General features: G+C 45.9%; 1 protein-coding gene across 3 annotated transcripts in view; it reads left to right on the forward strand.

Annotated features, from left to right (window-relative positions):
• Positions 1 to 7371: 7371 nt before the first annotated feature.
• WIPI2 (WD repeat domain, phosphoinositide interacting 2) overlaps positions 7372 to 17539 on the forward strand; it is a 31725-nt gene continuing 21557 nt past the window's right edge. Inside the window, exons 1-4 of one of the 3 annotated variants that reach the window (XM_028484010.2) lie at positions 7386 to 7621; positions 8039 to 8086; positions 10106 to 10162; positions 14491 to 14573. In XM_028484010.2, coding sequence (XP_028339811.1) covers positions 7548 to 7621; positions 8039 to 8086; positions 10106 to 10162; positions 14491 to 14573 — 262 coding nt within the window. In that variant the 5' untranslated portion in view covers positions 7386 to 7547. Of the gene's footprint in view, positions 7622 to 8038; positions 8087 to 10105; positions 10163 to 14490; positions 14574 to 17539 lie in introns of all 3 variants that reach the window. The other 2 variants (XM_007129306.4, XM_007129307.4) reach the window with 2 other exon arrangements.

The raw sequence follows: 17539 nt of genomic DNA on the forward strand, positions 1-17539 counted from the left end.
CCTGCATTGGCAGGTGGATTCCAACCACTGAGCTACCAGGGATGTCCCTAAGTTTGTATTTTTTATGGCGTCCCACAGTTCTCTGAGGATCTGTTCATTTTTCTTCAATCTTTTTTCTTTCTGTTCCTCAAACTAGATTTTTTCTCAGTTGATTCATCATTAAGTTTGCTGATTCTTTCTTCTACCAGCTCAAATCTGCTGTGGAGCACCTCTAGTGAATTTTTCCTTTTGGTTTTTGTAATTTTCAACTCCAGCTTTCTGTTAGGTTCTTTTCATGATTTCTACCTCTTTTTAATTTTTTTTTCTTTTTGCGGTACACGGACCTCTCACTGCTGTGGCCTCTCCCGTTGCGGAGCACAGGCTCCGGACGCGCAGGCTCAGTGGCCATGGCTCACGGGCCCAGCCGCTCCGCGGCATGTGGGATCCTCCCGGACCGGGGCACGAACCTGGTTCCCCTGCATCGGCAGGCGGACTCTCAACCACTGCGCCACCAGGGAAGCCCGATTTCTACCTCTTTAATGAGGTTCTGTCTTTGGTGAGGCATTGTCATCATACCCTTCCTTTAATTCTGTAGGTATGGTCTCCTTTAGTTCTTTGAATGTATCTATAATCAATGCTTTTAAGTCCTTGTCCACTAAACACACCATGTGGGCCCCTTCCTAGGCAATTGCTTTTCCCTGTTTTGGGGCCATGTTTTCCTGTTTATTTGTGTGTCATAGTTTTTTTGTTGAAAATTAGACATTTAAAATAATACAGCAACTCTGGAAATCAGATCCCCCTTCCCAACCTAAGGTTTCAGGTTCTTGTTTTTGTTTGTTTGTTTAGTGACTTTTCTGCACTAATTCGGTAAAGTCTGTATTCTTTGTTGTGTGCAACCAGTGAAGTCCCTGCTCGTTTGTCTTAGTGGTCAGATAACAATTGAATGGAGATTTCTTTCAGTGCCTTGAATCAATATGTCTCCCAGCCTTTGCCAAGGGGCTCTGTGTGCCTGTTGGGGTATGCCTTCAACACTGCTGCAGGCATTTTACAATTCTGCCTCAGCCTTCACTTCCTACTTGTGCAGGGCCTCAAGATCAGCCATAGGTGAGATTCTAGGACCTTCTCAGGTCTTTCTTGGGCATGTACACAGTCCTGCACACACACACAACCCTCTAGATTCTCAGGAATATTCCAGGAGCCTTTCAAAGTCTCCAATGCACATCTCATTTCCCAGTTATTCCTTTAAGTTGTTTTTTTTTGGGGGGGGGTCTCTTTTTAGCCCCAGTTTGTAACACTACCTCAGGCAGTTGCAATTATTAAACAATTGCCACAGATTGTTTTAGACAAATATCTTGCAGATCAAGCTACCCACACAGGTACTGGTAAACTCTTACTCAGATGAAATAAACACAAGCTTTGAGAATTGAGTTTTTCGGCAAACTGCCACACAGGTTAGATAGTGACCATTCTCTGGGGATGGGGATTTGGGGGAGCCCCAAGCCCATCCTGCCCCCTCCAGCAGCTGCTAGGCTGCTTGTTTTCACATCTATCACAGTTGCATGGCTGATGGTTTTCAAGGCTACTGTGGATCTAGGAAAGACAGAGGAGGTTGGGGCAAATCACAATGCCACAAAGTTTACTGGTGTTTTTTTGGTTTTTTTGTTTTTTGGGTTTTTTTGGCTGTGTTGGGTCTTCGTTGCTGCGCACGGGCTTTCTCTAGTTGTGGCGAGTGGGGGCTACTCCTCGTTGCGGTGCGTGGGCTTCTCAATGTGGTAACTTCTCTTGTTGCAGAGCATGGGCTCTAGGTGTGTGGGCTTCAGTAGTTGTGGCTCACGGGCTCATAGCTGTAGCATGCGGACCCTAGAGCGCAGGCTCAGGTAATTTTGGCACACGGGCTTAGTTGCTCCACGGCGTGCGGGATCTTCCCGGACAAGGGCTCGAACCCATGTCCCCTGCATTGGCAGGCGGATTCTTAACCACTGAGTCACCAGGGAAGTCCCAGCTTACTATTTTTTACTGACATTCAGTTGTGTTACTTGAATAAAAGCTTCTTAGCTTGTTGCAAGCCTTAAGTTAATATCCAGAGTTCTGAAAAAGTTGATTTTTGACAATTTTTGTCAGTGTTCTCTTTGCTTTTATGGAGGAATGGTTTTCAGAGATTCTCTCTCCATTATTCTGGAAGTGCTTCTCCCATCCATTCAGTCTTTCTTCATAGCATTCTCAGGAGGTGAGTTATTTTAGCCCTTGTGATTATTGAGGAAACTGATGCTCAGAGAGGTTAGGTGACTTACCTAAGGACACATAGCTGGTAAGACTCTGAGCCATTGTCTGATTTCAGGGTTCTGTACATGCTGACCTCTCTCACTGCCTCACCTCATGCAAGGTGCACTCCACCATCCTTTCTCTCCAGCCCTTTGTTCCCTCCTCCATGCCAGGTGTTTATCCTACGAGTTTGTTTAGGAACTTGCTTGTGGGAGGATTGCTGATCTCTCAATGTTGCTCATAAGAAGAATACTTGAGGAATGTTCTAAGCACTTGCAGATGACGGTTCTGTTCTACGGTTGAGAAGAGGAAGGGAAGCTCCTCTCCCTGGGATTGGCATCAGGCCAGTCACCTAGAGGAATGCCGAAGTGATGACAGAAATCCTTAGCATCCTTCCTGCCCTACATGCCATCAGGAATGTCAGCCCATACTGTCCCAAGATGAGCTGGAACACGAGGGTGCATGACTGAGTCACACACAGGTCAAGCTCTCTGGCACAAATCCAGCCTGCTCTCCAACAACATTTGTCAGTGTTTCCTAACATCAAGCAGATAATAAAGCAGTGAAACAAAAACTGAGCGAGTGGGCAGTAGCCCTCAGCTCCAGCCCAACCCAGTCATCAGGAACGGAGGCCTGGGGTGGGGGGAGGGGAGGGATAAATTGGGAGACTGGGATTGACGTACACACACTACCATATATAAAATAGATAACTGATAAGGACCTACTGTAGAGCACAGGGAACCCTACTCAATACTCTGTAACGACTTATATGCGAAAAGAATCCAAAAAAGAGTGGATAGGGGAGTTCCCTGGCGGTCCGGTGGTTAAGACTCCAAGCTTCCACTGCAGGGAGCACAGGTTCAATCCCTGGTCGGGGAACTAAGATCCCGCATGCTGTGCAGCGCAGCCAAAATAAATAAATAAAATAAAATCTAACACATAATTGTTAAAAAAGAAAAAGAGTGGGTATATGTATCTGTATAACTGATTCACTTTGCCGTACAGCAGAAACTAACACACCATTGCAAATCAACTATACTCCAATAAAAATTTTTTAAAAAAAGGAATGGGGGCCTAGGATTTAGTTCTCTGGGAACACAGAGTGAACAACACTGACAAAAATTCTGCCTTCATGGAGCTTATATTCTAATTGGGAGGGGGCATTATATGACACATTGGATGTGATACATGCTACCCAGAAATATAATGCAAGGAAAGAGATAAGGAATGTGTAGAAGGGCGGAGGTTACTGTTTTCAAGGATATTCAGGTGTCCATACCACATGTCTTCTGACCAAGTAATTTACATACAGGTGAAGGAAGCTTGACAATGAGCTCTTGCCCTTGGAATTCACCCCTATTACTCAGTAGAAGATGGAATGGCTTCCTGAATGTTCAGTTGTGGTACCAGCTAAGAGACCACACCCTGTGAGGTCAGGGTGTCATTCTACAATACGCACGCAGTACATGGCTGCAAACTAGGAGTGGAAGGGGCAGTGTTTTCTTGCATATTACATCTAATTATTCACTTAAGAAATTTTCGTTTCCATCCACACAACCCTATGTTCACTAGATTTTGAGATCCAGTCACCTATTACTCCAAGGAATAGAGTCATGGTTCTGGTAAATTGGAAACAGTCAAACCCCTGGCCACTCAGGGATCTTCACTTGCTGAACCAGTAGAGAGAGAAGGAGATACTATCCTGAATGGACAGATAGATTCTGACAGACAAGGGGAAACTGGGTGGCATTTCAAAATGAAGTCAAGGACTGTGTCCAGAGCCCAGGGGATTCACTTGGGGACCCCTGTATGTGCCTTTGTTCAATAATAATGGTCCAAAGAAAACTGTGCCAACTAATAGAGAACCACTTAAAGACATTGCTCCTGGCCTATATCTTGACAGGCATTCACATATACATATAATTATACATTTACATATGTATATGCCCATACAGCCAACCACTAAAATAGCTCTAGCCCCCTCATGTCACCTCCCAAACAATTCCCCACCAGAAGTAACCACTATGCTGCCTGTTTTGACTTCATATAAACGGACTCATACGGTCTATATTCTTTTGTGTCTACCTTTGTTTACTCAATATTACATCCGTGAGATTATCCATGGGTGTATGTCTTTTTCATTGCTGCATAGTATTCTTTTTTATGAATGTACCACAATTTACTTATTCATTCTGTTGTAGATGTTTGGGTTATTTCCAGTTTGGGGTTATGAATAAAGCAGCTATGAATATTTTTACACCTGTCTTTTGGGGGTAATATGCACTCATTTCTTTGAGTATATACGTAGACGTGAAATGGCTGAGTCATAGGGAATATGCCTGTTTAACACTAGTAGATACTGTCAAACACTTTTCCAAAGTGGTTTTAACAATTTAGACTTCTACTTACAGTGTATCAGAGTTCCAGTTGCTCCACATTCTTGTCTGCACTTGGTACTGTCAGTCGTTTTAATTATATACAACTTAGCAGATGCTTGGTAGTATCTTGTTTGCTCTTAATTTGCAATTTCCTTGATGAGTATTGATGATGACCACTTTTGCATATGCTCATTCACCATTTTGATATCCTCTTCTGTGAAGTGTCTGTGCTCAAGTATTTTACCCACTAAAAAAATGAGTTGTCAGTATTTTCCTCATTGATTTGTACAAGTTCTTCAAATATTCTGGAAATAAGTCCTTTGTCAAAAAATATGTATTGCAGGGCTTCCCTGGTGGCGCAGTGGTTGCGCGTCCGCCTGCCGATGCAGGGGAACCGGGTTCGCGCCCCGGTATGGGAGGATCCCACATGCTGCGGAGCGGCTGGGCCCGTGAGCCATGGCCGCTGAGCCTGCGCGTCCGGAGCCTGTGCTCCGCAACGGGAGAGGCCACGACAGAGGAAGGCCCGCATACCACAAAAAAAAAAAAAAAATATGTATTGCAAACATATGTGTCCCATTCCAACCTCTCTTAATGGTCTCTTTTGATGAGCAGATGTTCGTAATTTTGATGACAACCAATCTTTTATTTTGTGGTTAGTACTGAAAAAAATTTTTTTTTAAATTTATTTATTTTTGGCTGCGTTGGGTCTTCATTGCTGTGTGCAGGCTTTCTCTAGTTGAGGTGAGTGGGGGCTCCTCTTCGTTGAGGTGCGAGGACTTCTCATTGCGGTGGCTTCTCTTGTCGCCGAGCACGGACTCTAGGTATGAGGGCTTCAGTAGTTGTGGCACGTGGGTTCAGTAATTGTGGCTTGCGGGCTCTCGAGCGCAGGATCAGTTGTTGTGGTGAACGCGCGTAGTTGCTCCGAGGCACGTGGGATCTTCCCACACCAGGGCTCGAACCCGGGTCCCCTGCATTGGCAGGCAGATTCTTAACCACTGTGGCACCAGGGAAGCCCTGTGGTTAGTACTTTTTAAAGTACCTGTTTAGAGGACTTTGTTTACACCAGAGACATTAAGGCATTCTCCTGTGTTTTCTTCTAGCAGCTTTATTGTCTTATCTTTCAACATTTAGGTCTACAATCCATCTCAAATGAATGCTTGAGTATGGTATGTGGTAGGAGGGTCTGCATACTTTATGGAAAAGACCATTCTTTCCTCAATGATTTTCTTTTTTCTTTTTTTTTGGATTAAAAACAATTTTTTTTCAGTCCAAGGTTTTTTTGTTCTCTTTTGTTTTGTTTTAAATTGAAGTATAGTTGATCTACTTTCCTCAGTGACTTTCAATGCATTCTTGACTCCGTGACTAGAATTAACCAACTTGATCACACCAGTCTGTATTTTTTTTTTTTTTCCGGTATGCGGGCCTCTCTCTGTTGTGGCCTCTCCCGTTGAAGAGCGCAGGCTCCGGACACACAGGCTCAGCGGCCACGGCTCACGGGCCCAGCTGCTCCGCGGCACGTGGGATCCTCCCGGACCGGGGCACGAACCCGTGTCCCCTGCATCTCCAGGCGGATTCTCAACCACTGCGCCACCAGGGAAGCCCGCCAGTCTGTATTTTTAATGGTGGCATATTTGCTCTTGGTACAAAGATCAGTCTCTTGCCTAATGTACCTTTTTTTTTTTAAGATTGTTTTTTGGTTTGTTTTTTTTTGTTTGTTTGTTTTTTACCATTTTTAAAGTCTTTATTGAATTTGTTACAATACTGCTTCTGTTTGTTTTGTTTTGGTTTGGTTTTTTGGTCAGGAGACATGTGGGATCTTAGCTCCCCCGCCAGGGATGGAACCAGCACCCCCTGCACGGGAAGGTGAAGCCTTAGTCATTGGACCACAAGGGAAGTCCCTTACCTTAACACCCAGCCTAATCCGGACACCTCCTGTTTCTCAAGCCAAATCTTGTGTCATGTGTACCGTCCCACTCCAAGCTCAGACACACACCACAGAGTTCTTTGGCCAGGTCACACTGTCATCCGTGGACCTTTGCCATACAGAACGCCTCCATTCCTGAGGTCGGTTACCTGCTACTCAAACTTCAGGCCTCACCTCCTCCAGGAAGCCTTCCCGGCTGCACAGTCCCTGTCCCTTAAGTCTAGATTAAGCGACCTCATTACGTGCTTTCAATGAACCCCGGCTTTGTAATTGTGTTTACCTCTCCCACTGTAACTTCGCTGAAGGAAAGGAGGAGGCCTGTTTAGCTCACATGGAAGGCACTCCCTAAATATTACTGAATGAATGAATACGTGTAAAATAGAATCCTCCCCAGAGACCCAAAAGGCGTGGGCCTTGGAGAAACAACGGGGTTTCCATTCTCAGATCTAACACTTAGCAAATAAGTTAATATTTCTGAGCCTCAGTTTTCAAATTCATAAAATGGGAATGCAACATTCCTTACAAAGCATTGCTATAAGCACTAAATAACGCACGTACCTGGCACAATGATTGGCACGCGGCGGACCCTTTTAATATTAATAAAAAGATGGGGGCGGGGGACACGGAACGCCTACTCTTTACAACGCGCATGCGCGGCCCCTGACCCGCCCGCAAGGCCAGCCCATCGCACCCCCCCCCCCCCCCAGCGTGTCCCCACGCGTGCGCGTGTTCGACCGGAACCTGGGGCCAGGCCGGAGGTGAAGGGGCGGATCTCCGCAGTACGCCTGCGCCGTGGGAGGCCGTGCGCCGAGGAGGCGGGGCCGCGCAGGCGCGCCTGGCGGCCCGGCTCTGGAGCATAAACAAGAGCGGGGTCGGGATGAGGCGGCTGTTGATGTTCGAGCGGCGAGTGGCGGCGAGCGGGGCCCGGGGCCGACCCTGAGCTCACCGCGACCTGCCCTCCCGCGCGCGAGCTCCGGGCCGGGCCCACCCGCCGCGCGCCCACCATGAACCTGGCGAGTCAGAGTGGCGAGGCTGGCGACAGCCAGCTACTCTTCGCCAACTTCAACCAGGACGTCACGTAAGGACGGGCGTGGGCCGGGGTCAGAGCCGGGGGCCGCGGGGCGGGGGCCGGAGCCTGGGGGCCTGGGGCCGGGGAGGGCGGAGGCATCCTCGGGGCGGGCCCGGCGCGTGCTGGGAGGGAGGGGCGCCCTCCCTGGGGATCCTCCAGGCTCTGCCCTGGAGCTGCGATCTCTGAGCCGGGAAGGCGATGGAGGTAGGGGAGGTATTTTACCCACCACGGGAAGGCTTTGTCTTTTCGGACCTCACTTCTCACAAAGTTGGGGCAGAACTTTGTGGCCTGACTTGTTGTCTCGGCCGCCTCTGGGGCGGTGGGGGTGGGTTTCTCCCTTATAACCCGCCTCCCTCTTGTACCTCAGCTCTCTTGCTCCAGTCTTTCCCTCTTCAGTCACTTCTTCTCATCTCCTCATCATCTTAGGGTCCCTTTGATTTCCTGGTCTTCCCATCTCGCTGTTCTTTTTGACAGGTAACTTTGATGTCCTCCTCGAGCAAGAAACAAACTTAGCAGTAAACGTGGTCTCTGACCTGGGGAGAAAGTGAGCCAAGGGGGATGTGACAGAGAACCCCCCCGCCCCCCACAGAGGTCTTGGTGCTTCGGGGCGTGGGCCATCCTTATAGGGGAAGGGAGGCCCATGACGTCAGCCCTTGGATTTGGAACGTTGTTTGTCCCCACCCATGTGGGTTTGAAGCCGATTCTTCGGAGGCTGTCTCCGGTGACGTGTGAGGATAGTTACTAGATGAGGTTTCTGGAGAAGGAAGGATAAGTTGTGGGACTGGAAGGGAGGAAAGCCATCTTGGGAAGTGAGTAAGAGGAAGTGATGTAAGAGGGGAGGAGGAGTGGGTCATTGGCTTCGTACCAAGTAGTAGGTTGACTTGTTCCTGGCTGAATGGAATCAGCAAAGTAGAACATGAGATCTTTTTAAAAATTAGAAATCAGTTGTAGAATGGCAAGCCACCAAGTCAGTGGCGTGCCGTGGGTGCTCGGTAGCACCTTCCAAAGTTGGGGAAGTAGGGCTTCCCTGGTGGCGCAGTGGTTGAGAATCCGCCTGCCGATGCAGGGGACACGGGTTCTTGCCCCGTTCCGGGAAGATCCCACATGCCGCGGAGAGGCTGGGCCCGTGAGCCATGGCCACTGAGCCTGTGCGTCCGGAGTCTGTGCTCCGCAACGGGAGAGGCCACAACAGTGAGAGGCCCGCGTACCACAAAAAACCAAACCAAAACAAAAAAAAACAAAGTTGGGGAAGTAGTGCAGACAGCCCCACAGTGGGCCTCTGTTGGGACTTGGAAGGGAGCAGATCACCTCCTCCAGCTACAGGGACAGGAAACCGAAGTTGAGGAAGGTTCAGAGCAGAGCCTGGATCTTACCCTCAGTTGACAGTGGAGGTGGGGGCAGCTTTCCTGAATTGTCTTCCAGTGTCCTTTGCAATCTGCCATGCTGTTGTTTCTACCTACAGAGTAGGATCTGGAGGACAGTGGATGTAGAAAGCAGACCGTAGCAATCTTTAAAGGTGAAAACTACCGAATACTAGCGTTCTGTATGACCAGAAGCCAATCCAGCAAAAACAATTTGGACCACCTGTTGCAGGAGGTTATGACTGAGATGGACTATGTTATACTAATCCAAGTAGGGAAGAGGACATTTTCAAACCAACTGTGATTCCGTTTTTAAGGCCTTAGTATTTTGAGACCAGTAAGAATGGTAGCTTTATGGTTTTTTATGTCTTGTATAAATTAGAGAATTTCCAAAACATTTTCTACCGTTCTTTTAAGTTTTTCATTGCTCATCATTTCTATTGAAAGGAAATCAAATATGAGAAAGCATTCTCTTTTGCTCTTATTTTAAATGGCATTCAAATACCACTTTCCCTATATAATAGAAGAATGTCACTCTGGCCTGAAATAAGGTCTTTTTGTACTTGGAAATCGTGCTTTCCCACTCCTCCATGAGTCCTGAAGTTATTAGTTCAAGACAAGATTTGTGTGTCATAATTTTGATTTGCTAAAGAGACCTTGATATAGTATGAGCATAAATTGTAATGAATAGTAAGTTAGGATTATACTAAAAGTTTATTGATTAAAGTGACTAATTTGTTTTAAATCTACACCTGAAAGAAATACAGAAGTTCTGGGGAGAGGCTTGACAGTTCACTCCTTTCCCTCCCTTGTTCATCTCCAGCATTTACTTTGATAGAGGAACACAGTTTTTCACAAGGCAAAGAATATTGGATCCACATTCACGGTATTCAGTGAGAAAATCTGGAAGCCGTTTCACTTAATAGAATATATATTCTATGTTATACAGTACTGTTTGAACAACAGTGTTCCTTTCATAACAAACTATATCTGTCCTTTCTGTTTTTCCTGGTAATATGGTTTCAAATACTGTAGTATTTTCTTCTGTGATTCTTATTCTAAAAGTGTGAACGTTTATTTGGGGGTTTTTTGTTTTTACCGTTTGTTTTTGTTTGTTTGTTTTTTTAACTAGAATTGGGAAAAAGGCATCAAGAAAAGCTGGTCCCCGTCGTCTCCTTCTTCTTGGCTGGTTAGTTCCAATCCTGGTTTCTGAAAGTAACACTTTGGAAGGCTTATCTTCAGGAATTTTTGGTTTGTTTTTTTTTTTTTGCGGTACACGGGCCCCTCACTGCTGTGGCCTCTCCTGTTGCGGAGCACAGGCTCCGGACGCGCAGGCTCGGCGGCCACGGCTCACGGGCCCAGCCGCTCCGCGGCACGTGGGATCGTCCCAGACCGGGGCGCGAAGCCGTGTCCCCTGCATCGGCAGGCAGACTCTCAACCACTACGCCACCAGGGAAGCCCCAAATTTTTGGTGTTTTGATATTGAAGTTAAGAAACTAATAGAAGTGCAGAGTATCACTTGGATCTTCAACGGAAATATCAGGGATTAAGTACTTGCAGGGGACCCCACTCAGCTTGTGGAAGTCATTGATTGGGCAATGTCTACATCGTTTAGAAACTACATTTCTAAAAGAAATAGAATAAGGACAGGGACTTGACTTCCGAAGTCTTCTGTTTGTAGCATTGATGTTGTTAGTGTCTAAAAGTTATGGGCATAGAGACAGTAAGGCATTGGCCTGAATTGATTGCCTTCTTGACCCGGGTTTCTTCTAAGGTTACAGCAACTGTCCTGGAAGGTCACTTCTCTCCTTTTCCCTCATCAGTAAATCGAGGGGCTTGGAAGTAAGGATTCTTCCACCTTAAAGTTCTAGGTTGTTCTGCCTGCCGTGTGCAGGATGTGTTTTGAGGAAGCAGGGCAGTCACTGGGGAGGGTATTGCCCAGCGGCAGTGGCCAGTAGGAAGGAGACTGTTGAGCCATCAGGGTTTGGTGCGACCCATGGGACGTGCGTGATGCGCTTAGGGGAGAAGTTAGGGTTACTCCCGAGTCTCCAGCCTAGATTCTAGATGAGCGGTGACAGCACCTCATGGGAGAAAGATCAGAGGGGGATTCAGTTTAGGGAGAAAGATGAACTCTGCTTTGGCTATTACTGAGTTTGAAAGGCCCTAGGGATGTCCAGGTGGAGGTCTGGGATGGCCACGAGCTTACTGAGTAGGGCCCCAGGGCCGGCCAGGTCTCAGCGGCAGTTCGGGTGGCTTCCTTTTTATGGCTGTGACTGTTTCCTATCCTTCACCCTATCCTCGAGTATGGCTCTTTGATGAAGATAATGAAAAGCGAAAACATTAATGGGCTGATCATGAGTAAGAGGGTAAAAAAAAAGAGAGTTAAGAAAATGATTTGTTTCTTTTAAAATGTTGTTAACATTTATAAAATGTTTTCTTAAAAAATTTTTTTTGTTTTTTAATGGCAATCACTGTCTTTTAGATAGTGAGCACTCAGGTTTAAATTCAGTGACAGAGACTTGCAGTTAAAGGTGGTGGATTAAATACAAGCATTTATTGTGGCCCCCTCTCAGAACCCTAATAAAGTGTCAGTCAATGAAATATCAAAAAGATACTTTAAAAAGCTTAAACCCGTAGAACGAGGAGACACTAGCAACAAAATGTTGGAAGCCAGCAAGTGGTAGAGGAAAGTGGATCCTCCATTGCTAGTGGGGAAAGCAGAGAACCAACCTACTTGAAACCACGGAACCCCCCAAAGGCTCAGGATGGGCGGTCTCAGGAGCTCTGCAGTGGAGCAAAGTCGCGTGTGGCGGAGATCAAGAGGACTGGCCCAGAGTATGTTTCAGAAGCAGTCACTGTTCCTGCCTGGTGAAGGACTTGGGCCTTGTCTCCAGAGGGTACAGCAGGGTCTCTGGATTTTGACACCACGCACAGTTGAAGGCAGGGGTTTGGTAGTGAAGTGGGGGATTAAGTAAATATATGCTTTTTTTCTGTTATTGCTGGGTTTTCCCTTTGTCAATAAAAGATCTCATTACCTTAAAAAACAAAAAAACAGACCTTACCATATAAACACTTCATGGGGAGTTAGATTATTTATTAGGGGAATCTCATGCTTATGTGTTACTGTACTTCTCCCATTAGTATATCATATGGTCGGGCAAATCATGAGATGTTATTAAAAGCAGAATCTCCAAAGGGGTGTGTGAACCTGACCATTGATACTCGAGATGTAAATATCAAACCTATTTGTATTTCATATCATCCTTTAAAAATGTCTGCCTTTATTGATAAAGTCTGTGCTCACACTATACCACATGTACATATCAAAAAATGCTTGGTGTATTTTTGCTTACATTTCCTACTGATTGGGGTGTGCAAGTAGGGAGCCATGCGATTAAAACTCTAGCAAAGGTATTTAATATCCTAAATCAGTTTCTGAATATCTGGAAGAACATCAGAGAGCTAATATTTGATCCGTTTTAACAAATTCTAGGGCTTCCCTGGTGGCGCAGTGGTTGCGCGTCCGCCTACCAATGCAGGGGAACCGGGTTCGCGCCCCGGTCTGGGAGGATCCCACATGCCGCGGAGCGGCTGGGCCCGTGAGCCATGGCCTCTGGGCCTGCGCGTCCGGAGCCCCTGCTCCGCAACGGGAGAGGCCACAGCAGAGGGAGGCCCGCATACCACAAAAAAAAAAAAAAAAAAACAAATTCTGCCCGTTTGGAGCACAGCCAAAATCCTGGGTGTATCAAAATCCAGGTCCTCATTAATTAATTCAAGCTCATTAATTTTGCCTGTAGAAAAAGCCCTCTCTAAGCTTATTTTATATATAAAACTAATAAGCTTGGTGACTTGGTTTCCAAGTCAACAAATTTGAAAGAGGGAGGGGCTGTTAATGCTAGTAGGATGCTTGGGAAACAGTGACAACTGTCAGCAAAACAGAAGGTAGAGGGTATTTTATAACCCAGCACAACAGACCGCTGCTTGATGGAGGTACGCAAAACCCTCACCTCCTTGTTAGGGTCTGAGAGGGTCACTTTGTGATGTTAGTAAAGTTGTTTTATGATGTGAGTCCAGTCAAATGGTGAAGGTTTGCCGTCCCACACAGAAAACTGTACGAGGACGACTTTTAAAATCAGAAATGGTGGGATATAAGGTTTTGGTGCTTAAAATAGCAACGCTTAGTTATCTGGAAAACATTTTCCTGAGCATCAGTTTTCCAGAAGTTATGAATTATTGAGATTTTGTTTTATTTTTAGCTTTCTTGGATACTCTTGTGTTTTTGTTGGCTCCTTATTGCTTTTCAAAAAATTTACAGGTAACAATGCCTAATTACTTCATTGATGTGATTAATTCAATACAGTGAGGCATTTTTGTAGAGAAAAATTATATAAACTGGTAGGAGTTCCATTTCTGTTTATACTTCTAGGATGAACCAGTTGTAATTTCAGTGTATAGTAGTGCTTATAGCAGCTCTGTTCTTGGAATGTGTTTCTTCTACATAAGTATGAAAGAGGTTGGAAAGCTCGAGTTTCTAACAGATGAAATGGTCATTAAAAATAGCCCTAATTTTTTATCTTGGCGTACACATACTCATCATATGAAATGTCAGTCTTCATTATTTCTAGGCTTCTGGTTTACCTTCTGTTTCCACTTGTTCTCCCAGACAGTAAATACCAGAACGATCCCAGGATCTGACTCTTCGCATGTCCCGCCACTTCTTGCTTTATTCTCCATCCTCTCTGTTTCTGAAAGCCATGCTTGCTGCTTTGTACACCCCTCTCGGTCAGTTACGTTCTGGACAGTCGTAATCTTCGATGAGGAAACACTTTTAGCGTCACAGCTGTCCTGCGCTAGGGATCTGGAGAGCTCAGGGTTCCCGCCAAGCCTCTTAGCAAAAGCAGCAGCGCTGGCTGATGAATATGGAATCTTACGCGCAAGGCCAACCATGTTATGTAGTCTGGCCATTCCAGGCTCTGAGTTAGCTCTTTAGTCTGTTTGATTTCCATCCTACTGCTGAGCCATAGCATAACGTAAGTGACTGAGCTGCCTTTGTTATGGCCTTACTGCAGTGCAGAAAGACACCATCATCCACCAAAGTTGTAAATATCTTTTTTTAACATTTACAATGTTATCCTAACTTTTGGACTCTCCCATACACCAGGCGTGTATATCAGATTACCTGAGAAACCGCCCTGTGTTTTGAGGGGATCGTTAATTTAGGGCTGATTACTTTTATTTGTATGTCAAACTTACCTTTAAAGTTTTATAGATTTTCAGTAAGAGCATTGTCTCTCTTTATTTTATTGACATTCACCTTTTCCTGGCTGTGAGGTGTGGCTTCTTCCGCGCCACTCTCTTTTCTGCTCTGCCACCACTCGGCTGGTACAAACTACATGAACTTATTTGTGCTAATTATGGGTAGAGACGATGGTGACTGTTTGGTAACATGGAGCTAGTTTGTGCGTTATCACTGCCTACACGTATCAGCTCTTATTTCTGAATTTGGCTTTTTTGCAGGTCTCTAGCTGTTGGTAGTAAATCCGGTTATAAATTTTTCTCCCTTTCTTCTGTGGATAAACTGGAACAGATCTATGAATGCAGTAAGTGTTTGCTTTATTTTTCCCCCTTCTTAAAATAGACAAGTTATACTTGAATTAGGTTGCCTTCTTAAATTCACACATTATGGTTAAAATCCAAATACCCCTTGACCAATAATCTTCTTTCACCTTAGTCTTACTGAGAGGTGATGGCTATGACTGAACAATTATGTGTTCTCCCAGATCTTTTTCTGTGCATTTGCATACTTATAAATGTACATGTAGAAATACTTTATGGGTTGCCATTTCCAATATATGATACCATACTCTATGCATTATTCTATAGTTTCTCCCCTTTTGTAATGCCATTTAAACCGCTTAGATTTCTGTCATAGGGGGCTTCCAGAATTTGAAAAGTTTACATCCCCCTAGGAGTGGTTTATTTTCTCCGTTCGGCGTTTTATGGTGTTTGAGTGGCTGTGTGTCAGATACCTGTGGGGTTGCAGAAGGGCTGTGAGCTTCGGTACCTTGCTAAGTCACCTACTGTGACTTTACACAGATCGCTTCATGGACCTCAGTTTCTTTGTTTTTCGTGTGTGTGTGTGTGTGTGTGTGTGTGTGTGTGAGAGAGAGAGAGAGAGAGAGAGAGAGAGAGAGAGAGAGCGAGAGAGAGCGCGAGTACTTGCTGAATAAATAGTAAGTAGTAGGTACAGACCCTCCCCCAGTGAGCATAGGATGGAAGGCTTTGACTCTGCACGTACATCTTTTGTTTTCATTGCTATCGTTGCAAGAAGCAGAACAGATCCCTGTACCCTTCTCCCAGTTTCCCCCAGTGGTAATGCTTCGCAGTACAGTATCACAGCCGGGAAGGCTACGTGGATGTAGTCCCACCTGTGTGTATGAAGTTCTGTACAGTCCGAACACCCATCTAGCTTCCCGTGTCCACCACAATGAAGACACTGGGCTGTCTGACACCGCAGGGTCCTTCCTGTTGCCCTTGTACCCACACCTGCCTCCCCTCCCCCACTGCCACCCCACCGTCCCTAATCCCTGGCAGCCACTGATCTGTTCTCTGGTTCCAGAGTATTTTCACCAATGTTACGTGAATGGAAGTATGTAACGTTTTGAGATTGGCTCTTTTCTCTCAGCATCTTTCCCTGGAAGTTCACCCAAGTTGCCGGGTGTCAGTAGCGCCGTCATTTCTGTGGCTAAAGCCGGTTCCACGTGCGGACGCAGCCCAGCTGTCTGACACTCACCCGGCGAAGCACATCTGGGCTGATTCCAGATTTGGGCTGTTAAAAATATAGCTGCCGTGTATGGGGTTTTGGGTGGATGTAAACTTTTCACTTCTGGGATTAATGTCTCCGTGTAGTTGCTGGGTTGTATGTGTGGTGTTTTGTCTCTGTCTTTTTTAAGCACTGAACTGTTTTACGGTGTGGCTGTACCATTTTACATCCCCACCAGTAATGTATGAGTGAGCCAGTTCCTCAGAATCCTTGCCAGCAGTTGGTGTTACCAGTGTTTTTTCCTTTAGCCGTTCTTATGGATGTGTGCAGTGCTATCTCGTGGTTTTACTTTGTAATTCCCTAATGGCTAATGATGGTGAACATTTTTTCATGTGCTTATTTGCCATTCTCTTCAGTGAAATGTCTGTTCATGTTTTGGCCCACTTTTTAATTGGATTACTTGGAGTTTTTTAATTTTGAGTTTTGAGAGTTCTTTATATATTCTAGATACTAGTCCTTTGTCATACGTGGTTTGTAAATATTTTCTCTGTACATAATGATAGCCCTGAAGCCTGCCCGTGGTGTGATCTAATCAAGAATTCTTGTTACAGAGGATTGAGGAGGTCAGTATTCTTGTAATTAGTCACACTGGGGTATGGATTCAAGGAGAGATTTAATATTTATCATTTTAATTATCTACGTGAGCATGCAGTTTGAGGGAGTTGAGTTTTCTCCTTATTAATGATGCCAGTATGTCCTTCCTGAATGTTCCACTCTTATCAACTTTGCTTTCACTGTGGTTTGGTGTTCCGTTTTGGAATTCTCCTTTGCCTGTTAATATCTCTTAAGAAGGGGAAGTTTCAGTGAGTTGATAGGAAGAGACATCTCATATTCATTTCTGGTTCCATTCTCTCCGTAAACATTCATTGAGGACCTGCTACGTGCCACCCCTGTTCTGGCTGTGGAGACACAGTGGTGACAAAGTTTCTGCTCTCATGACACTTAACGTTTAAATGGAGGCAGACAAAGAACGAGGAAATACATTTGTGCCGGAGGTTAGGCTGGGGACACTGTGGAGCGAACACAGCTGTAAATACCGGCCCCCACGCTTCCTGCAGTAGCATAAGGTGAGGAGGACCCAGGCGAAAAGTCCTTTCTTTGTGCCCAGTACTTGCAGTTGCAGAGTTCTTGTGGCCCACTGGGGCTCAGAGGCTCGCCAGGCTCCCTCCAGGCCTTGGCCTCCCCTCTCCAGGTCCGCCCTCTGGTGTCCCTCACCTCCCTCAGCAGATGGTGTCTGACATTCCCCAGCAAGCCCCCTGTCTGTTGCTGCCCCTGAAGGCAGGCACCGGGCCCTTTACGGGGCGGTGGCTGGGAGCGCGCTTCTTGCAGTGAGTGTCCCCAACTCACGGCTCCTGCCTTAGATTTTACTCCTTTTTTGGCCTCAGACTTGCCTCCTGATCTTACCAAATCTTCTAAAAAAGCCTTTCTCCTAGTGCGTAGCTGGAAGGGGTGATCGGGGTGATAAAATCTCTCTGAACTAGAGTGCTGGCTTTTCTCAAGAGGGCGCTTCTGGAACCCCCAGATTGGCTGCCTTCACTTGATCGCACATAGGATTGTTTCCCGTAGGGGATTCCTTCAAAGAAGGGTCGCCTGATCTCTGGAAGCAGGATTCCTTCGGGCTTTTATGAATGACTGAAACAGTGATTGAATCTACGTGCCCGTGAGCGCCTGAATCGTGCTGTTAAATTGTTGCCATCGTGAATAGGGTCCACTGGTGTGACGCCCACAGAATGGAGACCCAGT

Source organism: Physeter macrocephalus, unplaced genomic scaffold, assembly GCF_002837175.3.
Source record: "Physeter macrocephalus isolate SW-GA unplaced genomic scaffold, ASM283717v5 random_98, whole genome shotgun sequence".
NCBI classification, from domain to species: Eukaryota; Metazoa; Chordata; class Mammalia; order Artiodactyla; family Physeteridae; genus Physeter; species Physeter macrocephalus.